This window comes from Megalops cyprinoides, chromosome 11 (assembly GCF_013368585.1).
Source record: "Megalops cyprinoides isolate fMegCyp1 chromosome 11, fMegCyp1.pri, whole genome shotgun sequence".
Taxonomy (NCBI): Eukaryota; Metazoa; Chordata; class Actinopteri; order Elopiformes; family Megalopidae; genus Megalops; species Megalops cyprinoides.
The window spans coordinates 23,400,070-23,419,626 of NC_050593.1; the positions used below are offsets into that span (position 1 = coordinate 23,400,070).

The window sequence follows — 19,557 nt, forward strand, 5'->3', positions numbered from 1 at the left end:
GTGTCTGGACCACAGCCTGTTCAGTGCTTTCTTTGTAGTTGCAGAGCATTGACCTGAATGCTAGTTTTTGTAAGCATGAGCTTTTTATCAGAGGACATTTCTTATATATCCAAAATGTCCTGGCATACACGTGATCTTCCCTTCCATTCTCACAAAGGAACAAGCGAAACAATCCAGTCTTGTATTTCACGTTGTGCCCCTAAACATAGTGCTGATGAGCTGGTCCATAAAACTAAAGTCTTGTTTCACTTCACTGCAATCAAGTAGTAGTAAGATGCAGTGGCTTTGTTTGGTTTGTGGTTTTAGAGTAGTCTTCTGAAGGGTTTTTTTTTCCTTCATGCAGCTCCACACACAGCGATGTCCATCGATGATAGCGAACTCTTGCAGGTGCCCTAGGTTTTGAGTTTGCCTATGCATGCTGCGGTAAACCACAGCTCAGTCTGGTGAAATTTTCTTACACCCCCTTCTTGGCACGGTGGCGGCCATTCCAGTAACATAGCATCAGAGCATGCAGTGTTATCAGTAAAACAATCCTTAGATAAAAGGAATGTTTTTATGCACCAAGTAGAACTTGTCCCACCCTCCTAACTTCAAGATTAGTTTTTGGCTATTCACATAATGGATAAGGGTAGGTTACCCCAGATCGGTGGTTGGAAGAAAGTTTGAACCGCTAGAGGGCACATGTCAGTGTGTGTAAGAAAGGTAGACTGTTTGCCATTTCAAGCTCTCAGAGTTCCCAGAGCAGGTGTACAAACCGTAACTGTGTTAGCCTGCAAATGTTATTAGTCAGTGCTATACTTAGTTGAGTTTATGAAGACAACCTTGTCTCTTAAGGGAAATTCAATTCACTGACCAGTCAGCAATTCACAACTATCTCTACTGTACATTGTTGCTGTTCATTTTTATCAGACGAAAATTCATCTGTTGTCAGTAGATGGCAGTATTGAGTTAAACTAGCAGTAAAAGCGGTACAATGCAGCCTATATCCTGTAGGTAGATCTTTCAATTCAAAAGTTACATTTAGACATTCTTTTTGACATTTCATCTGTATAAAGCTTATAGATTTTGAGAAACTGTATATTTTTCTTTTTAAATCATTACAGATTTTATTGCATTGCTTTTTTATTATTGTTATTGTAGTTATTGTTTACGTTTATATACCACCTCTCAGCCTGTCAAGGTTTTCAAAGCACTTTACCATGAAAGGCGGGACTCACCTCAACCACCACTAGGGTGTATCACCCACCTGGTTGATGTGCACAGGAGCACATTATGCTTGCTTTTGTGCCCTCTAAATAATTTAATACGTTTTCACAGAAGAGTCATGTCAATTATTTGTTACATTTCCTGATTTCTACAGCCATCCTAAAGCCACCCTACTGTTGTATTCTTTCATGATTGCTCAACAATTGTACAATAATATCAACTAATAAGAACAAGAAGGCATACGAAAACAGTGACATACATTAACCTACATTAAACGACCGTTTCCACCCACGGCTTTTTGAAGAGTGATGTCACTGGCACATTTGTAATTATCCTGAGGTTAAATTGAGTCTGAAATGCTTTTAGTGTTTGTAATTTACAGTAAATACATTACTACAATGCCTGAGTGCAAGCGGATCCCCAGTGTGACAGCATGTTTACTTGAATATGAGTGCCCTAGAGCAAAGGATTGGCGTGTAGGTCTCACCCAGGCAGGCATCAGGCTCCTGGTGCCTGGGGAAGGCCTGGTGTTCCATGTCAAATGTTGGTCTTACATGCTTACCCAGGTGCCTTTGCTCCTCCCCATCCTGTGTACTTACCCCCACAGGCTCCTGTTGTCCTACATTGCTGACGTGGTTGTCTCTTGACAAGATCTTAGGATTTAATAAGAATGTTAACTTGCCGTGTTTGGGCAAAACATAAAAAACATGAAAACGACCCCCGTTGAGAACATCTGGCAAAGCGTTGTCATTTAGCAAGCAGCATTGTTGTCAGAATGGAATAACATTTGTATAACGCATGTTTGACCACAGAGTTGCTTGACCACTGTGTTGTTTATGCTGTTGTCTTTATTTAAAACGAAACCTGTAAAACGTAAACTTGTAATAATACAAGTTTACAATGCAACTTGTATTATTAGCTTTTATAGGTCTTGAACTTTTTCTTTGAGTCTCACATACCCTTTACGTATTGACACAGTTCAACAGTCTATGCAAATAATAGTATCCCTGTAACTGTAGCAGTAGGAGAGTGAGGCCTCATGAATGCCGTAACGGTTACAACAGCGAGTAAACTGTGAATCATTTACTCAGGAATCCACAAAAGATTTGGACCTCATACCGCATTTTAACATATCTACTCACAGCATATCTCTTACAGCAAAGGTTTTAAAAATGTTGTACACATTCAACCAGTTAATTTGATTCTTTCAAAAAGCCCAAGAGTTTAAGTTTGAAGAAACAAAAGGAAATGGAGAGGTGGCTGAGACTTACTGTGGCCAAGTTTGAATCAAAAGGTAATACGATTGCAAGTGCTGTTACATCCTTTAATAATTTATGCAGTGATATCTCTGTCACGATAATTATATGCATAAGTGTGTGTGTGTGTGTGTGTGTGTGTGTGTGTGTGTGTGTGTGTATGTGTGTGTGTGTGGGGGGGGTGGGGGTGTCTGTGTGGTACACTCCAACTTAAACCTCTCGACATATGACCACTCATGCTTATGACCACCCTAACAACCCTGCTACGAGATACATCTGTTATCACAAAGCCATAATGTACAGTACTCTAAAGTTCATGAACCATGTGGTCAAGCCCCCCAAATGTGCATGTCCTGTCTGAAGTCACAGGAGAAGACTCAATTTTGAAAAGTCAAAGATGAGCCCAATAACTCAGTGTCTCCCATCTGAATTTCTAGTGTCAATATTGTTTGTGTGAGTCTTGTTCTGCCTTTTGTTTATTGTATGTACATATTTTACATGAATTTACTAATGTGTGTTGATTTACTCAGTAAACAAAGTACAAATTTGAGTTTTATTAACCTTTTTAAGTACTTAAAAGGTTAACAAAACTTAAAATTGGGTGAAATGGTCATACACCAACACCAGATTCTAACATATGTCCTATGGGTGAATAATAGTTACATATGTTCATTTGAGATGCAATTGATGTCCAGCAACCAGTGAAGTTGTCAGTCTGGGGTACGACGGTGTATGTAGGCACACACACATAGTAATGTAATGTGTCTATAACTTATCTAGTCTACGTAATGTGTGCATAGAGACGATATGTATGAGACAATACGCTTTTCAGTGGGTGGATATGAGGGAAATGGCTGTGTATCGTCTGCACCGCCCTGTGAGGAAATAATCAAACCAAAAGGTTTTATATATAGGGAAAAAAGGGTTCATCCTTGGTGCACTCCTCAAGCAACTCCTGTGGAAAGGCTATAGATTGAGGAGGATTAGGACGGAGGAAAGAGTGGCATATTTAGCAGAGGTGAGTGCCAATGTTACAGAGCGTTTCTGTTGAATGATCCAAATGTGATAACTACCCAGATCCAAATGTGATAACTACCCGGATGCAACCCATTTCAGGGTTTTTGAAAGAAATTGAATGAAAGAGTCAGGTCTATAATTTTGTCTTCTAGGTTTGTTTAATTTTTAATTTTAATTCTAACTTTCATTTTAGAATTATTAATTATAGTTAATCTGAATTAAAATTAAATGGTGCAGACAGATTCAGTATCTCACGAGCGGCGCCTAATATTACACAGAACTTGTTTAGTGGTTTACACTAGTTTATGCCTGTCTTACAGAATATCTCCTCTCAGTCTCAGAAATGCAAACAACAGCAAAACAAAGATTGCAATGTAGGCAGATACAAGGGATTATCTGCGGAATCTTTATCTAGTTGTGTGACTGCAGATACCAGAGTATATATAATCAACTAACAAGCTTCAGCAAAATGATACAAGCACTGTAAGTGAACATTGGAACCCATACTCCTTAACTCTTACTCAGATATGTTTCCTCTCTGAACGCATGCCTTTGGACTCCACTTTTAACTGACCACTGACTGCAAATGAAAAACCTTCTTGTTGACTAGATCTCAAAAGAGCATCAGATATTTTAAGAGTTTTTCTTTTTTTTGCTTGTGGTAGGTGTGGTCTTCATGAAAAATGACCAGGTTGCACCAGTGATATCTGTGACCAGCAGCCCTGCAGGATTGCATATAATGGCTGCAGCATGGCCCAGGGAGGGAAGGATTTTTTCGGTAGGGCATGTTCATGTCTCATTGCAGACCAGCAACCCCCTTGGGTCAATTGGTTATCCACAGTCTGGTTACAGAGTGTCCTCCTCAGACTCAGATCTTTGCGAGCTGAACTTGTGCACCGCAGTGTGAAAAGCACCTGCAGCCTGCATCACAGGTTTCAGAGCAGAGACCACATGTTTGTCTGCACTCTGCTAAATTGATGACAAAGGTTGCAGCAATGAGCATGGCTTTTGACTGTGATTGGGAATTCCAAATTGGGAGAATAAAAGAGAAAAGCATGGAAGAGCATCAATTGTGAAGACTCATTGAAGTTTGCTAAATGACACAAAACAAAATATGTCCATGTAGAATTATTCTTTATAAACAGTTTATAAACAAAAAAATTAAAGCAATATTTACCCCAACCTTTGGAAGGTTATACTTCCATCTAAATAGATGAACAGAAGTAAACATTAGACATTATTAGAAATAAACATATTTACAAGGAAGAACATATTAAGGATCTGTCCTATTTAAAGATATACCTTGTCCTGATCATCATATCTGTTTATCAAAGCTAAAAAACATTTGACATCGCGATTTCTCTATCAGTCTCACATCGAACTTTTTGCTGTTGCTCTTAACACTGTCTTATCTGTGTGTAACACTTTGCCTCACAAAATACATTTCCCAAACTCACACACATGGCCCTCCTGTTTCACTCTCAGTAACGGTATATTTTCGCCAGATGGTTTCCTGTTTAACACGTTGTCATGTCAACAGATGAGTTTTCTTTTGTCAGAACAGTTCCTTTTTATGTCACCAACTCAGCAGACTTTCTCTCCCATGTTCATGTATACTCTTGCTGTAGGCACGGTTATAATCTGCTCCAAACCCTCAGCACACTGTGCTCGGCCACTGTCATTCATGGCTCCGGGTGTTGTTGAGGTGGATTTTGTGTCCATCAATAAAGTCCCTGGAGGAGCCCTCTGGTGAGGTCCTGACCACACTAGACAGGGACACGCTCACCGGCCTCTTCATCATCTTCATGATCTTCCTCTTGTAGCCCTTGCATGCAAAGAAATAGATGAAGGGGTCCATGCAACTGTTGAAGTTCATTAGGCAGACGGTGATGTGCAGAGACACCTGGAAGGAGTGCAGCTCTGTGCAGTCAGGTGTGTAGTGCAGCTTTCTGATCATGTACTGCAGGATGTCGATGTGATAGGGGCTGTAGCACACCACAAAGACCAGGATGACGCAGCAGATGACCCCAATGGCTTTCTTACTCCGGCCCGACTTCTCCGTCAGGTGGTTGTTCTTGGCAGCAAAGTGCAGCTTCCAGCACAGCACAGAATAACAGGCCAGGATGGTCACCACAGGGATACCATAGCCCAGGAAGACAGCGCCAATGAGCATGTAGGGTAGGTTGTCCACCTTCTCAAAGTTGGGATACTCCATGCAGGTGATATACCCATCTGGTTCTATGTTGGTCATAGGCATCCCAATTAGGGGCAGTGTCTGGGCCAGCACCACCAGCCACACCACCACACAGATGTACTTGACGTTCTGGACCTTTCGGAAGCGGCTGTACTTCAGTGGCAGTACCACGGCAATGAAGCGGTCCACGCTCAGGCAGGTCATGAAGTTGACCCCAGCGTAGGTGTTGATGTAGAAGATCAGGCCACTGGCTTTGCAGAGGAATTCACCCAGTGGCCAGTGGAAGCCGTTAGCATAGTAGACAATCCGGAGGGGTAGCGAGAGCGTGAATAGGATGTCGGACACCACTAAGTGGGTGGAGTAGAGCGTGGTGGAGTTAATCTTCTTCATGTTGGGCCGGATGACATGGAGTGCCAGGCCATTTCCAAGCAGCCCCACGACGAAAACAATGGCGTAGTGTAACGGCATGAGCACGCGGGCCGTGTCCCTGTGGTCGTATAGATTGGTGCACGTTGTGACATTGCTGGTGCTGTTGATGCCATGCTCCATTCTTGTGGTGTTCAGGAAGCTGGGACCCATCATCTGCATGAACAAAGAAGGTTCTGGTAACTTTTTCAACTTCAGGAACAAGTTTATGGGTGTACACAGATTTTTCCCCATCATGAGTGTGTATCAATCTGAATGTTAATTTTACAAGCAATATATACATTATCTCAGTGGTGCTAGTTCCTGTTAACCATGTGCTGTGTGACAAACATGCTGCAAGCTGGTGAGATCATATTTCAGGTTCTTATCTGTGTCCTGGCTCATCAGTGGTTGAAAACCTCATTGCGTTTACTGGACTTTGATGCATTTGAAGTCCTCGTTTCATGTTGAAAGTAGCAATGCAAGTCATCATCAGATGTTGCTGGATAATAGCATGTGCAGGGCCCTCTGCAGTGCATCTGGTTTGACCTGATCGAGGAGCTGTATTAGTTTGCTTAGAAGTACCTTCTGAAACTGCGTGGCATTTTGGCAGTGTCTTGTTTCTGTCCATGTATTTTTTTTAGATATGCGATTCTTTTTATAGAATAATGGAGAGCAAGGCCACAGGCTCCAGGAGGAGAATGGGTGGAAGAGGTAGTCACAGCTGGTCTGTGCTCTCTTCCTCTTTTCACTGTGGAAACAGCACTCCAACTCTTAGTTTTGCATGCAGTATTGATGTCGCAAATGCTGCCCACACCAACGGTAACATTTCGTTATCAGCCTGTCACTCAAGCTCAAACGCACATCCTACGACTTCCTCGTCCTCGTTTGAATTATTGTAGCACCTGAACTCCATGACATGAGTGAGAGTTTTGGTGACGAAACTTCGTGGAACATTTGTCAGATCTTGAAGTCAGATCTAAAGGTAAACGCCCATACACTTGTTAAAAGGGTAAGCCTCCTTGCAAGCCCAAACCCATTACACTCATTGTCCTGAAATTTGTTACATCTGATAGTAAAACAAAAGAGCCAATCCCATGTGGGAAAGTTCAATGAAGAAGAAACCCAGTTTCAGATATGGACTTATCTAGCATTTATATATCAGCCTTTGAAGAGATGACATCAAAGTGTATACTGAATACATCAGAGGGAATTGTTTTCATTTTGAAATTTTTGCAGTCATTGTGGGAAAACATAAAATAATTTTACATTTGGATGTACTTGGACATTGTGAGGTAATCTCCTTTTTAAAAAAGAACAATTGTGTCCTCTGAGTACATGTGCCTACATTTTTGATATAATATGGTACATGCCATAATGTATGCTTCATTTGGCGCTTCTAATGAGCATTTTCTGAAGATGTTGCTACGTTAACCATAAAGTGCTCCTATACAGACACTAGAAATTGGTGTAAGTTGTGACCACGCTGAGGGGCAGTGAAGCACCATGTCATGGGAGACGGGTACGTCTCAGCAGTAGGGGAGAGTGCAGGTTTCACATGTCGTAACAGATGCACAAAACCCAACGTGACTGCAATGGTCTGAGTTGGGTCAAAAAATTTAAGCGAGTGTTACCTTTTTCATTTCTCACACCATGAGTTTGATGGTCATTGATGTTAATAATAAAAGCTGAGTAAGCAATGAAAAAGGAACACTTTTCTATTTTTGCTAAGTTTAGGACAAAGCACCTTGTGGTTAGAAAGAATCTGGTACTGCTCATTCACTGAAAAACATTTGGCAAATGCTTTCAGGGTATTTCCTATATCAGTGTGTGTGTGGATGTGTGAACATATGCAGATATATATACACTTTATATATATATATATATATATATATATATATATATATATATATATATATATATATACACATACGACATACGACATTCAATGACATGTCACTTTGAGTAATAAAAAAAAAAACAAATTGAATCATGGCATAAAATATAAATAATAAATAAACTATATCTGTTTTCTACACATAAACTGAAGACATTGTCAGATATCTATATCTAATGAAAATGTTTCAGTTTTACCAGACTTAATTTGAATACTTGATTGTATCAACAAATAAAATATGTTTTCATAATTCCAATCAAAAAGCCTGTAGAGGCATTATGCATTAAATCGTTATTAATATGTAAATCAGTGAACATAGAAAATTTAATGCATGTGAATTGTATAATACATTTAAAAAATTCAATTTTCAACACACGAGAAGCAAAAGTCAAGGCCAGAAGAAAATCCGTAAAAGAAAAGAGACCCAGAAATCTAATGTAAGTAATCTAAGTGGAACTGTGTACAGAACACATTGATGTACAGAAGCCATGCTAGCACAACACTTTAGCTCCATTCACCGCTTGGATTCCAACCCCCCAATTCCCACTCCACCCCTTTTGCAGGTTCAGCCCAGGCAATATCCACTTACCTAGTATAATGTAGTTTATCTTACCACAAGTCTTTTGGCTCTTTTGGCATGGCAAAGGGAAGTGTGTGTGAGTCAAGAGGTAACCACGTTCCTTCTGCACACACAACGCCTATACTGCAGAATTAAAGAAGCCACACTCCTGAGCTGGAAAGAAACCGTAGTGACTGAGATCACTTCCTGCTCTGTGGTATCAGCCCTCATTCTCTCTAGTGTGTTACAGTTGTTCTAGCTTGGAATTGCCACCACCTCCCCATGCCACCACCCCCCTTAAAACATTCGTTTTTTTTTTTGGTTTTGCCATTCCGTTTGTGGTCTTAAGAGACACCAGTTTCAGTTATCATTTTTAGTGATGAGAAGCCGCTCCCAAACCAGGCAGTCTATTACAATATAAAAAAAAACTTTAAAAATCAGAGATGACTGATGCATGACCATCATTTTCATGATGGGCCCAAACACTTTACTGTTTGGCATAATTGTGCTCCCTCTCTGAAGTTATAATTACTTTCATTCCTACAATGAAAGATTCCTCATAGGCATATGTAAAAGAAATCACAGGACGCACACAACTCCCCCTATCAAAAACATAATACTGCAGGTTGGCCTTGGTCTCCATATAGTTATTTTATGTGTAAAAATGATAAATGTTTATTGTCTGTTTGTAATTCTAGAATTGAATGTTTTCATTGTGGAGGACTTCGCTGTTAGGGAAAAATAAAAACTGTCACTGTGTTCTTCTTCAAGGGTAAGTTCTCCTTTTTCACACTTTTTGGAAATGCAAGACCAGAAGCAATGTGGCTGTTTGCGCCAGACAACATGGCTTACATGAGCCGCATTTCCGATGAAGCAGCCTTTCTAAAACATTGCATATGTGGTTCTTGTGCTAGCAGTTATCATCCTGATCTCTTTATGTGTACAGTAGCAATATTGTCCTACAAGCTTTCTTTTTGAGAGGTTCCACCCTTCCCCTTTTGTTCTTAGTCTGCACTTTTACACTTATGATGCATTATTGCAATTTTTTTTAATATAAACTGGGTATCTCAATAATGGTTACTTTTTGTATGGTTAACCATGTTTACAAAGCAGTTTGTAATCTTTTCTAATCAGCCAACAGAAAAATAGTGCACCATCTTGTGGCTTTTTTTTTTTTCAGACAATGAGGTCAAAAATGTTGATCCATGAAGTATTACTGTACTGACTTTTTAATTTTAGTTCAAACAATTATTACAGCCTATCCAAGTTAACAGATTTAACAGAGACAAGTAATGTCAGTTACCAGCTTTGTTCTTGGATACGTTTCAGCAACAATCTCCAGCTACCTTGCTAGTCAAGCCACTGCACAGCAGTCTTGCAAAAAAGTGTTGCACCTTGTGCTCTATTCTGCGCTGGGGTAGTGATGTTGTAAGTTTTTTATGTATTATTTATACTAATGTTTTAAACATCAATCAACATTAGGAATACGATTTAAGTGTAACTTTTTTTACTTCTTATTGGTTAACCAGGTAATTGGTAACATCTCTAGAGAAAACCTAAATATATGCAGTCTTCATGCTCAAACATGTAGTTCTTCAAGTGTCTGGTAGTAAACAGTCTGAACAGGTTCCTAGAATCATTGGTGTTCATCGGGGTATGTCACTCTCTGTATGCATATTTTTGTCTTTTTCTCCTGTAAAATTATTTAGCTAACAACCCAAATCATTCTTTTATTCACTACAGCCCTCCAGGAATTGAGATTGATGTCCCAGTTTCCTTTCTTCTCTCTCTTACAAAGTGTTTCCTGTTCAGAAAAAATGTATGTTTGTTAATAAAGGCACATCACTTGCAGAGTACTTGATATATTAATATGCTAATATTTTCGAAACATTCAGTATTTTTTCATTTTCAAGGAAGTTTCTGCTTTTAATATCCCACCACGTTCCAGTAATTAAACTCAAACTCATAGTGGAATCATTTCATGATTTGATGGAATAATTTTGTTTTTCAGTTCTTTGCTAAATTTTCTTATTATCCCCACTTTGAAATGCCATCTAAATGGGAATAAATGAAATGCAATTGAGGGCGTACATCCATGGTGATAATGCAGCCTCCCTCTGACAGTGCTCTCTGTGGTCTGTGTTGGTTTTCTGCAGCTTGGGCCTGGTCTTTGCCTTGTTTGTGCCTTTCTACTGCTCCATTCCTCAAGTCCAGGTCACTCAGGTCCTCGGCCAGTTCCCCATCACCAACAAATCCTTAGTCTACATTGTGGGCCTGCAGGTCAGTGAAGCTTTTCTTAATCTCTGTCATAAAAAGGTCCCTCCCCCTCACAGCACAACATGCATAGATTAATTTAAAGCACCCATTTAGTGCAACCAGTCCAGCTGAATCAATCTGAGAATTCCTAATAATGCCATTCCAACAAATGTTTATATTCTTCAGGGTACCATTCTGTAGTTTTTGTAACATGCCTGAGTATCTTGCTTGAATTTCTGTTAAGACAGTGTAACCAAAAACAATATTTTCCCATTATATTCATTTGAAGTGCGTGTGTAGGACATAAATGACTGTATGGGCTCAAGTATAAGGTGGTCCTGATTATAAATTGAGGCCTTTTAAAAGAGGAGAATTTAGTCAAAATGCAAAACAAAAAAAACTTCAGCAATAAAGAGTGTTTTTTGCATTAACACAGGAAGTGAGGTGTGTAAAATTACCCAATGCATTAATCACCCATAGTCAATGGCTATTTTTATGCACTGGCACAGAGCACTATAGAAGAACCAGAGCAATTGGAGGATTTTATGCTTTTTATTAGAGCCCGACTGATAAATCGGCGTGCCGATTTTATCAACCGATATGAGCTAATTGCAGATAAATCGGTATCTGTGTTTATATCGGCCGATAAATGGCAATTAAAAAAGAAACGGAGAGACGGAAGATGGATCCTTCAACCATGTTATTAGTGTTGTCGTTGCATAGTTTGTCCACCAGAGCGCACACTGCAACTCCACTGTTGGCAACACACGTGTTTGGAATGCCATAAATCACACCAATCAGCTGACTCAAGTGTGGCAGAGCTTAAGTGAGTAGCTTGTGTGAGCCCTGTGTATAGCCTGTGGGACTGTGGGTAGCACGTAGCCGAGTGGTTGCACCAGTTACGTCACTCCCTGAGACCTGGTTAACTAGTGTTGTAGCCAACAAGCTAGGGACAATTTGCCTTTAGCTCAGCTGGCAACGACGCTTGCAAAAAGGGGTTGGCAGTGAGCAGTGAGAACCCAAGTTTGAAACTCGCTCGCTCACTGACCCACGTTACATCTAGTTAAATACAGAACACAGGCTCCATCCACTACACAAGCAGAGTCGAGCAGAGTAGCCCACGATGGAGATCATCTGTGTTCATGGTAAGTTGATAATTGTCATGTGAAATACCTTACTTAAATAATAATAAATATCCCCCATCACTTCTCCCCTTAGCCTAAATAAGCCTGACAACATTCATGTCAGCCATGCCCGGATTTGCTGCAGTACCATGAAAGCCTGTTCCGTCAGTCAAACATCAAAATTACGTTTAACGTTACGGTAGTTGAGTGGTGCAGGCTACGCTGTTGACAAACTTGACTGTAGGTTTATTTATGAAACAGACTATGAAGAAGTTCTGGCGAGTAAACAAACAACGGTCCTATCATTTCTCCCTTGTCACTTCTAAAAATTCTCTGGCAACATGGCTTACAGCAGCTTGTAACGCTGTCCATTGCTAAATTAGGTTACCCACAAAGCTAGCTAATGCCATGTTTATCAGTGGAAGACTGCTAATGTTAATGAGCGGTTAAACTATAGCGTTTAACTTATTCTGCCTGAAGGAAGCAATGGTAAATATATTTGCGACCTGCATGTGTGTAGTTACAGTTGGTGCATTGGAAATTATTAAACCAGAGGGGACACATAAATAAATGTGAGCTGAGCAAGTATCTAACATGGCTTGGTAGCCAAGGTTATCTAGCTTCTCTTTCAGACCTGTAGTGTGAAATCCCAAAGTCACAAGTCCTCGTTGCAGACAGTCATGTAGTATTAGATGCATTCAACAGCAGTGTTTACTCTAGGTCACTTTATCAGTTTACTGCATAGTTTAAGATGGCATGTTTTAGACGGTGCCAAATGGTGGTTGAAAAATGGTTTCTCGTGGCTTGCATTGGATAGAATTAAATGAGTGCTAAAGGGATAAATAAGATGTGAATATGCTACATTGAAAGCAGTCATTGTGACGGATTAGGTGTAAGGTTAAAACTATTAAATGACAAAAAATGTATTTGTATACATTTGACTCTTTATCAAAACTTCAATATATTTTGTTGTGCTTTTGTTCAAAGTACTATTTATGACAATAAAGTTTAGGCTATTTTTAAACTGCATTATGTCACGTTATCTTGGTGAGGACTGTCAAATAACTAGACAAAACAAATGTTAGGGAGAATCTTTGTTTATGTTATGTGTTTCTGAAGAAAAAAAAAGTATATCGGCCGATATATCATTATCGGCTTTTTTTAATATCGAAATCGATATCGGTCTTAAAAACCGTATACCGGTCGGGCTCTACTTTTTATTGATGATAAATTACCAACTTACAGGCACCTGACAAAGACTGTTTTGACAAGGATTGTAGCACTTATTTTTAACAAGTAAAATCAAGTTTATGTTTTTGCATAACATGCAAATAGTGTGGGTCCCATATTGGATTACAAACACTAGCTGTACTGGATTGGTATGTTCTGCACTGAGTCAGAAAATTGTTTTACTAAGTATGAAAGTTTGTCAAGTATTTCCAAAGATTCATTTTGGCACACACCTTTCTTCAGTACTTTTGAGTTAGTGATCAATTAGAGATTCTGGAGGCAGGATGAGAGAGGACATGAAATAAAATTAATTAAAAATAAGTAAGATTTTTGAAAAAATTATAAAACAAAGCCAGTGTTGAATGTATGCTCTGTTGCGTTCTGAATGTCCTCCCCTACTGATGGCTGGGATCAAATCCAAGCTGTAGAGCTCAGCATGCACTTAAGGTGAATGTTGCTCCGCACTTAGCATTAGCAATTTTCATTAGTCTTTGGAAATACTGTACAGCAAGCTGAATTCTCTAGAAAACCCCATTATATATTTGGGCCCACCTTATAGTGGGGCAGCATTGTAGCATGCTGTTAAGGAACCGGCCTCATAACCACAAGGTTGCCAGTCCAATTTCACGCTGGGACACTGCTACTGTACCCTTGGGCAAGGTATTTAACGCACAGTTGCCACAGTAAATATCTAGCTGTATAAATGGGTAACATATAAAAATTGCAACATTTGTAAGTCACTCTGGATAAGCCTGCTGAATGCCAATAATGTAATGTAATGGCCAACACTGCCCAGAGTTTCATGTTATCGTTAAGGGCTGTATATTAATAGTGATAGTTTCACATTGTCCAAATGTGCCTCATTTTAGAGTTGTCTAGTATGGCTCTATGAGCGAAAAAAAAAACAGTGGAAAAAAACAGTGGAAAAAATATTCTTTGGACATTGGAAGCATTTTTAAATCAATATAAAGACCATTGAACTGGTAAGTGCTTTTTACATCCAGCTTGGTTTTAATTTTTAGACACTTGGCTCTCTCCTTGGTACTGATAGTTGGAAGGTTAACTAGTGATCAGAGTCAAACCCGAGATGTTTTTTTTTTTTTAAACAGGACTCAAGAAGTGCTTCACTGCCTGGCTTAGGCAGTGCTGACCAAAAGACACCCTGAAAGAAGTTAAGGAAGCTGTTAATTCATATCATCTTTCACACTAAACGGACAAGAGATGATTCAGATATGAAAAAGAGTAACTATTAAAAACAGGAATTGGGCAGGGACCTCAGCCTGCTCATCTCTGTGGTTTCCCCTCGCAGAACTGTTGACTTGTACCTTGTGTTTCTGTTCCTGTTTTGCTTATCCGTGACTTGATCAGTATCTAACAGTTTGTCTGCCGTGAACATTTGTGAGTTTTGTGAAGAACTCTGCAGTAGGCACTGTTGAGATGAGGATGAGACCCAATGAAGAAGAAGTATGAATGTTTATTTTCGCAGCAGTGGGGCAAGGCCGCCGATTTGGCATTAATGACATGATGAAATATGGTCTTGTGAAACCTCAGGCAGCAGTGAGCTCTTCAGCTCGCGCAGGAGTAAAGTTGTTTTAGAACCTGTCATTGAGCCCCCTAGATGACAGAACAGAAGGTGTGAAAACACCCTGTTTAAGAGAAACATCCTGGTTGAGTACAGTTGACCCTTTTATGACACTAGTTAGAGAGATTTATTCGTTTTCACTGCTTTTCTCTATATTCCGTACTTTTTTCCCTCAGTGGCTCAGTACTAGGCAGCAAACATAGCTATTTGCAGATGGATCAGACTTTGAACTGAGTGAGTCTGCATCCTGTGGTTTTCCACTGTGTTTTGTACTTTGGCATTGAATCTCTCCCCCTGAGTCGGCTAGAAGATGCCCTGGACAGGAAAAAGGAAGTAGTGTCAAGGCTAGCAGGTGGGGGTTCAAATACAGCAAGCACGCAGACATTACTCTCCGAGAATGTTCCAGCATTGTCTGGGGAGGTTTTTAGATTTACACGCTACTGTTTATTGTTTATTTATTTCATTTAGTATAAAAAGCTGTACAGATCATACATTTTGAAGGGACTATATCCTTCTTCACAATGTACACTAAGGCATACATATAGCATCCCACTGCACTTATCCATGATTTTTGTTAAAAAAATGATACTTTTAAATAATTTACCAGTTCTACTGTGAACCACTAATAAAAGGTTCCATTATTTCATCAAATCATATTGAGTACTTAAAAAATACAGTCAACTTTAAATGTTGTTACTCCATGCTTGATCATAGGCAGTATTTCCTAGCAGATCCCCTGAGCATTCTTCTGTATGGATGTATCAGTAGTAAAGTCAGCTTAGACTATCAGCCCATCCAAATGGCATAAAGGTAGGTCAGTCTGCGCATGACCTGCTAAGAAATGATGCCTCAATCTAACAATGCCAAGTACTGTTTGGTGCGGTCTGCTTCATGCACCACTGTAGTGGTATCCATTGTCCACCACTCTGCCATATGATTACCATTGTTTATGTGTTGTCATTTTATATTAGTTGTAGCATTATTTCGATTTCACGAATATATTTAAAATATACAATAAGTAACACACAAGTCATATCTATGTATGCCACCTTATATTTATCTGTTATAATATTATATGCTAATCTATTCTCTCCTAGCCCAGACATGACCAGGTGTTCAATTTTAATGGTAGTACTGTGACAGTGTCCTTTTCATATATCATCTTAATCATATGCAAATCAAAAATAGGGGTGCTTTCCTCAGCGTTAATGTCTATTACATCAAGAAATGTCAAAGCGTCCGGAAATCCTCCCAGTATAAACTTTAATGCATCACTGAACAATGGTATCTGTGTTTTCATCAGATGTAGCTGCATGTTGAAGTTGTATACATTTTATTAGTTTTGCAGTACCTGACACAATTTTTCTTAGAATTCTCTCTTCGTGCCACATTTGCCAGCCGCGTTCAAGAAATTGTGGTTAGTGCAAATTTCATGGTGGGTAGCGGATCTGCGGAGTTTCAGATGTCGGCTTCCTGTGAACCACTGTTTCCATAGCAAACATAAAGTCAGTAGAAAGGTGTATGATGTAAAAGCCACAAAGGGCAGGCATAAAGTACATGTTGTTGAAGTTTGAAGTGTTGTTTTAATATCAATCATATAATGAGAAATATTAATTCACACAATTTACTAATGGCAGAGTCATTGATAAATATTGTTGTGCAGGGCTCAGTTTAATTTGTTTTTTGAGTGGCAACAATGGCTGTCTGGTTTTAACTTGTGTGAAACTTTCTCATGCGACAATTACAGGCTCAGGTAATGTTATTAAAAACCTAAAAAAAAAGATCCTGTTGTGGCCGATGATATCAGCAGATGACTTTTTCAGAAGGTCAGTAAGGGCAAACATTCGACAGTAGCAGTGAAGCTACCCTTTGCTATTCAGTAGCCGCTTGAGGGTACTCTGGCTAAGTGGTGTGCTCAATCACTTGTGTCTCCTGCTGCCTGCCTGCGTGATGGTGACCCAACTGGAAGGATGTGGGTTCTGCTTTCGTGCCACTCCTTTATCTCTCATTTGTGGTTTGCATTTTTCATCACCGTTTAAAGGAGAAACGGCGCTGTATGTATGCCTGTGTACAAGTTTACCTGTCATTTATTTTATGCAGTTGAAGCAGTCATCCCATAATGGGATCTAGCAAATCCCATCTGCTATCCCAAATTTCTGTTAGTCTCGAAACATTTTTAGGTCAGCTCCAGTCATCTATGATAACAGATGTGAGTGTCATTTCTCAAATTAACCTTTGCTTTTGCAGCAGTATCAGATCTATTTGTAAACACAATTAGGATTTAGTTACCCTTTTTCTGACCCATAGTTCACTTTTCCCCAAGTGACTAACGTCTGTGAAAGCACCTTATAGTTTCCAATTTTAACAGTAAATCTTTGATCATCTATGAGGAACATAAGGGGTTGTCCAAAAGACCATTTCTTTACAGAGCCATAAACGTTTTTCATTCTGACTGTGGAGTCAGTGTCTTTGTCTAATGTTGATTTGACAGGCACAAGCAATGCTCTTTGAGTTAAAGTGACGCATGTCTGGTAAGAGTGATAGAGTGGGGGCGTACTGCTGAAATCCAGTCCTCTGAGTGAATGGCTGACTACGTTCATAGCCGTAAGTGATAGACAAAAGAATGATTTCTGTTCCTGTTTCTTCTATTGCTTTGTAGCTTTTAACATCAAGCCCTGTTATGTGGATCATTGCCCTGAGTGGACTGGTAAGTAAAGATGACTACCTGTTCACATTCAAATATCCCTTTCATTCCAATATTAAAATCGCCAAGGCATGTTTAATGTTTAATGGCCATAAATGACCAAAGGATTATGAAATGAGCTAAGTGCCACTGACTCAGTAGAGCAAATTTGATACTTTCCTTGGGGCTGATTTTCAAGTACATTGAAATAAGTTGTAATGAATTCCAAGCTCCAGTCAAATATGCATGTTATATTATAATGGCATAGTAAACTACTGACATTTTGCGGACGACATCCCTAGGCACTCTTTAAAAGGACCAGACCTAACAGATTGATATTCAGCATTTGTCACCCACAACAGTCAGTCTGGGATGTCCGCAATGTAAACCACCACAGTGCTCATAACTAACTCTTCCTCCTGATATTCCTGCTCATGACTCTTCTTGAAAAGAATGAGTCAAGCAAAAGTCTAGGTTATGTCCCTGCCTTGCTCCTAAAGAGAGTCCTTTCCATCTGTCTCTTCTGATAGTCAGGAGTCACAGGCAATGATGGGAAAAGTGAAGCAGTGTTTTTGTTTTCTGAGATTTTTTTTGGTGGACATGCTGCGAGCTAGCGAAATGCACTTTCGGGCCTGTTCACTATAGTACACTCATTGATATTGCGTTACTTCCTTCCTAGTTACTACAGCTTCTAAGGTTAACACTGAACAGAGCTGTAGATGACACATTTTAATTTGCTGGAGGTAACTATGGAACAGTTCAATGCTGTTGATTTACAGAATCAATTTTATGTGTTCTCTTTTTCTCAGCAAATTGAAAGGCTCTTATGAAAAGTTTTCATATCTCCTCTAGTAAATTACATTGGATGATCCCACCTAGTTGCTCTATACATGCAGCTTTGGCAAATTATCATTGTATTTATTTTTATAGCTGAGTCTTCAGGTAAACTTGCCTTCATACTTTTTATTACATGTTTACATGACATTACATGAATTACTGTACTGTACTGAATTTGTAGTTTCTCAAACTATACAGCACCAGTCAGATGTTTGGACACTCCTGATTCAATGCATGTTTCTTATTATCTTAACAGACATTTTTATCTAAACACTTATGCTTAAATACTTTAAATTTGTTTCTCAGACAAATATAAGTGGCAAAGTTGATGCCTGTGTATGAATTTCTTTCCAAAACAAAAAAATTAATTCTGAAAAGTATTTTTTGGCTACTTTGAAGAATTTAAAATATAGGATAGTTATGATTTACTTAACACGTTTTTGGTCACTGCATAAATCCATTTGTGTTATTTCATAGTGGACATTGGAAGCATCATGATGTCTTTACTATTATTCTAAAATGATAAAAATAGTAAAAAAAAAATAAATAATAAAGAAAACCCTTCTATGAGTAGGTGTGTCCAAACGTTTGACTGGTACTGTATGTTTGACAGAACACCATTTAAAAAAACAGTCATGGACATTTTTAATGGAAGTTTGCACATGCAAATACAAATGTTTTGCTAAGCCGCAATTCATGCCATTGTGTTTAACCTTTCCTTTTAACCTTAACAGTTTACTTCTAACTAGAGGAAATATGATGTATGAAATTACGGTCTGATTTTGACATATTGGATAAATTCCAGAACTGAAAAGCTTGCTTTTGCATGTAGCTTTTTAAAAACATAAAATAGACGGTGTAATTTCTCTTCCTCCCCCAACTGTACCAACATTTTTATGCACTGTAGACATGGTGTCACAGGTGTGGTTTTCACACATTTGCTAGGACTACAAATGAAGTACAAAAAGACAATTGGCACAAAGACAGTGTATGAAGATGGATGTTTGCTTCTTTAAATAATCTCTCTTTAAAAACGTCTGGGAGGTCATGGTTTTACTGTTTTGTTTTTTTTTCTTTTGTCTTGACCTTCTGGAGTTTTCCATACTGATTGTAGCCCCATTTGTAATACTTCTCAGTTCAATCAAGAAAATATGTCATATCTGTGTGGAGGGGGACTTGTAATTCCCTGGTAACTCTGGTTCACAGCATTAGTCAAGTACCATGAAATTAACATTGAATCAGTATTGTCATGATGCTTAAACCCTGGCGTAGACAGCAGCCCCAGCGACAATTTGGCATTAAGAAAAAATA

General features: G+C 39.1%; 2 protein-coding genes across 3 annotated transcripts in view; one reads left to right on the top strand and one right to left on the bottom strand.

Annotated features, from left to right (window-relative positions):
* The window catches only part of ubac2 (UBA domain containing 2), a 43,806-nt gene that overhangs the window by 14,580 nt on the left and 9,669 nt on the right, over nt 1-19,557 (top strand). Inside the window, exons 5-6 of the mRNA XM_036540442.1 lie at nt 10,691-10,814; nt 17,386-17,433. Coding sequence (XP_036396335.1) covers nt 10,691-10,814; nt 17,386-17,433 — 172 coding nt within the window. The remainder of the gene's footprint in view (nt 1-10,690; nt 10,815-17,385; nt 17,434-19,557) is intronic.
* gpr183a (G protein-coupled receptor 183a) lies at nt 4,791-9,130 on the bottom strand. 2 transcript variants are annotated; one of them, XM_036540439.1, is made up of 2 exons: nt 8,589-9,130; nt 4,791-6,255 (listed from the first exon to the last, which is right to left on the bottom strand). In XM_036540439.1, the coding sequence occupies exon 2, from the start codon at nt 6,253-6,255 to the stop codon at nt 5,158-5,160; it is 1,098 nt and encodes a 365-aa protein (XP_036396332.1). In that variant the 5' UTR covers nt 8,589-9,130; the 3' UTR covers nt 4,791-5,157. The 2 variants fall into 2 exon arrangements, with proteins under 2 accessions (XP_036396332.1, XP_036396331.1); XM_036540438.1 differs by having other exon boundaries at nt 8,565-9,130.

Excerpts from the sequence above, each read along its gene's own strand:
- gpr183a (XM_036540439.1), bottom strand. The coding sequence starts at position 6,255 with ATGATGGGTCCCAGCTTCCTGAACACCACAAGAATGGAGCATGGCATC.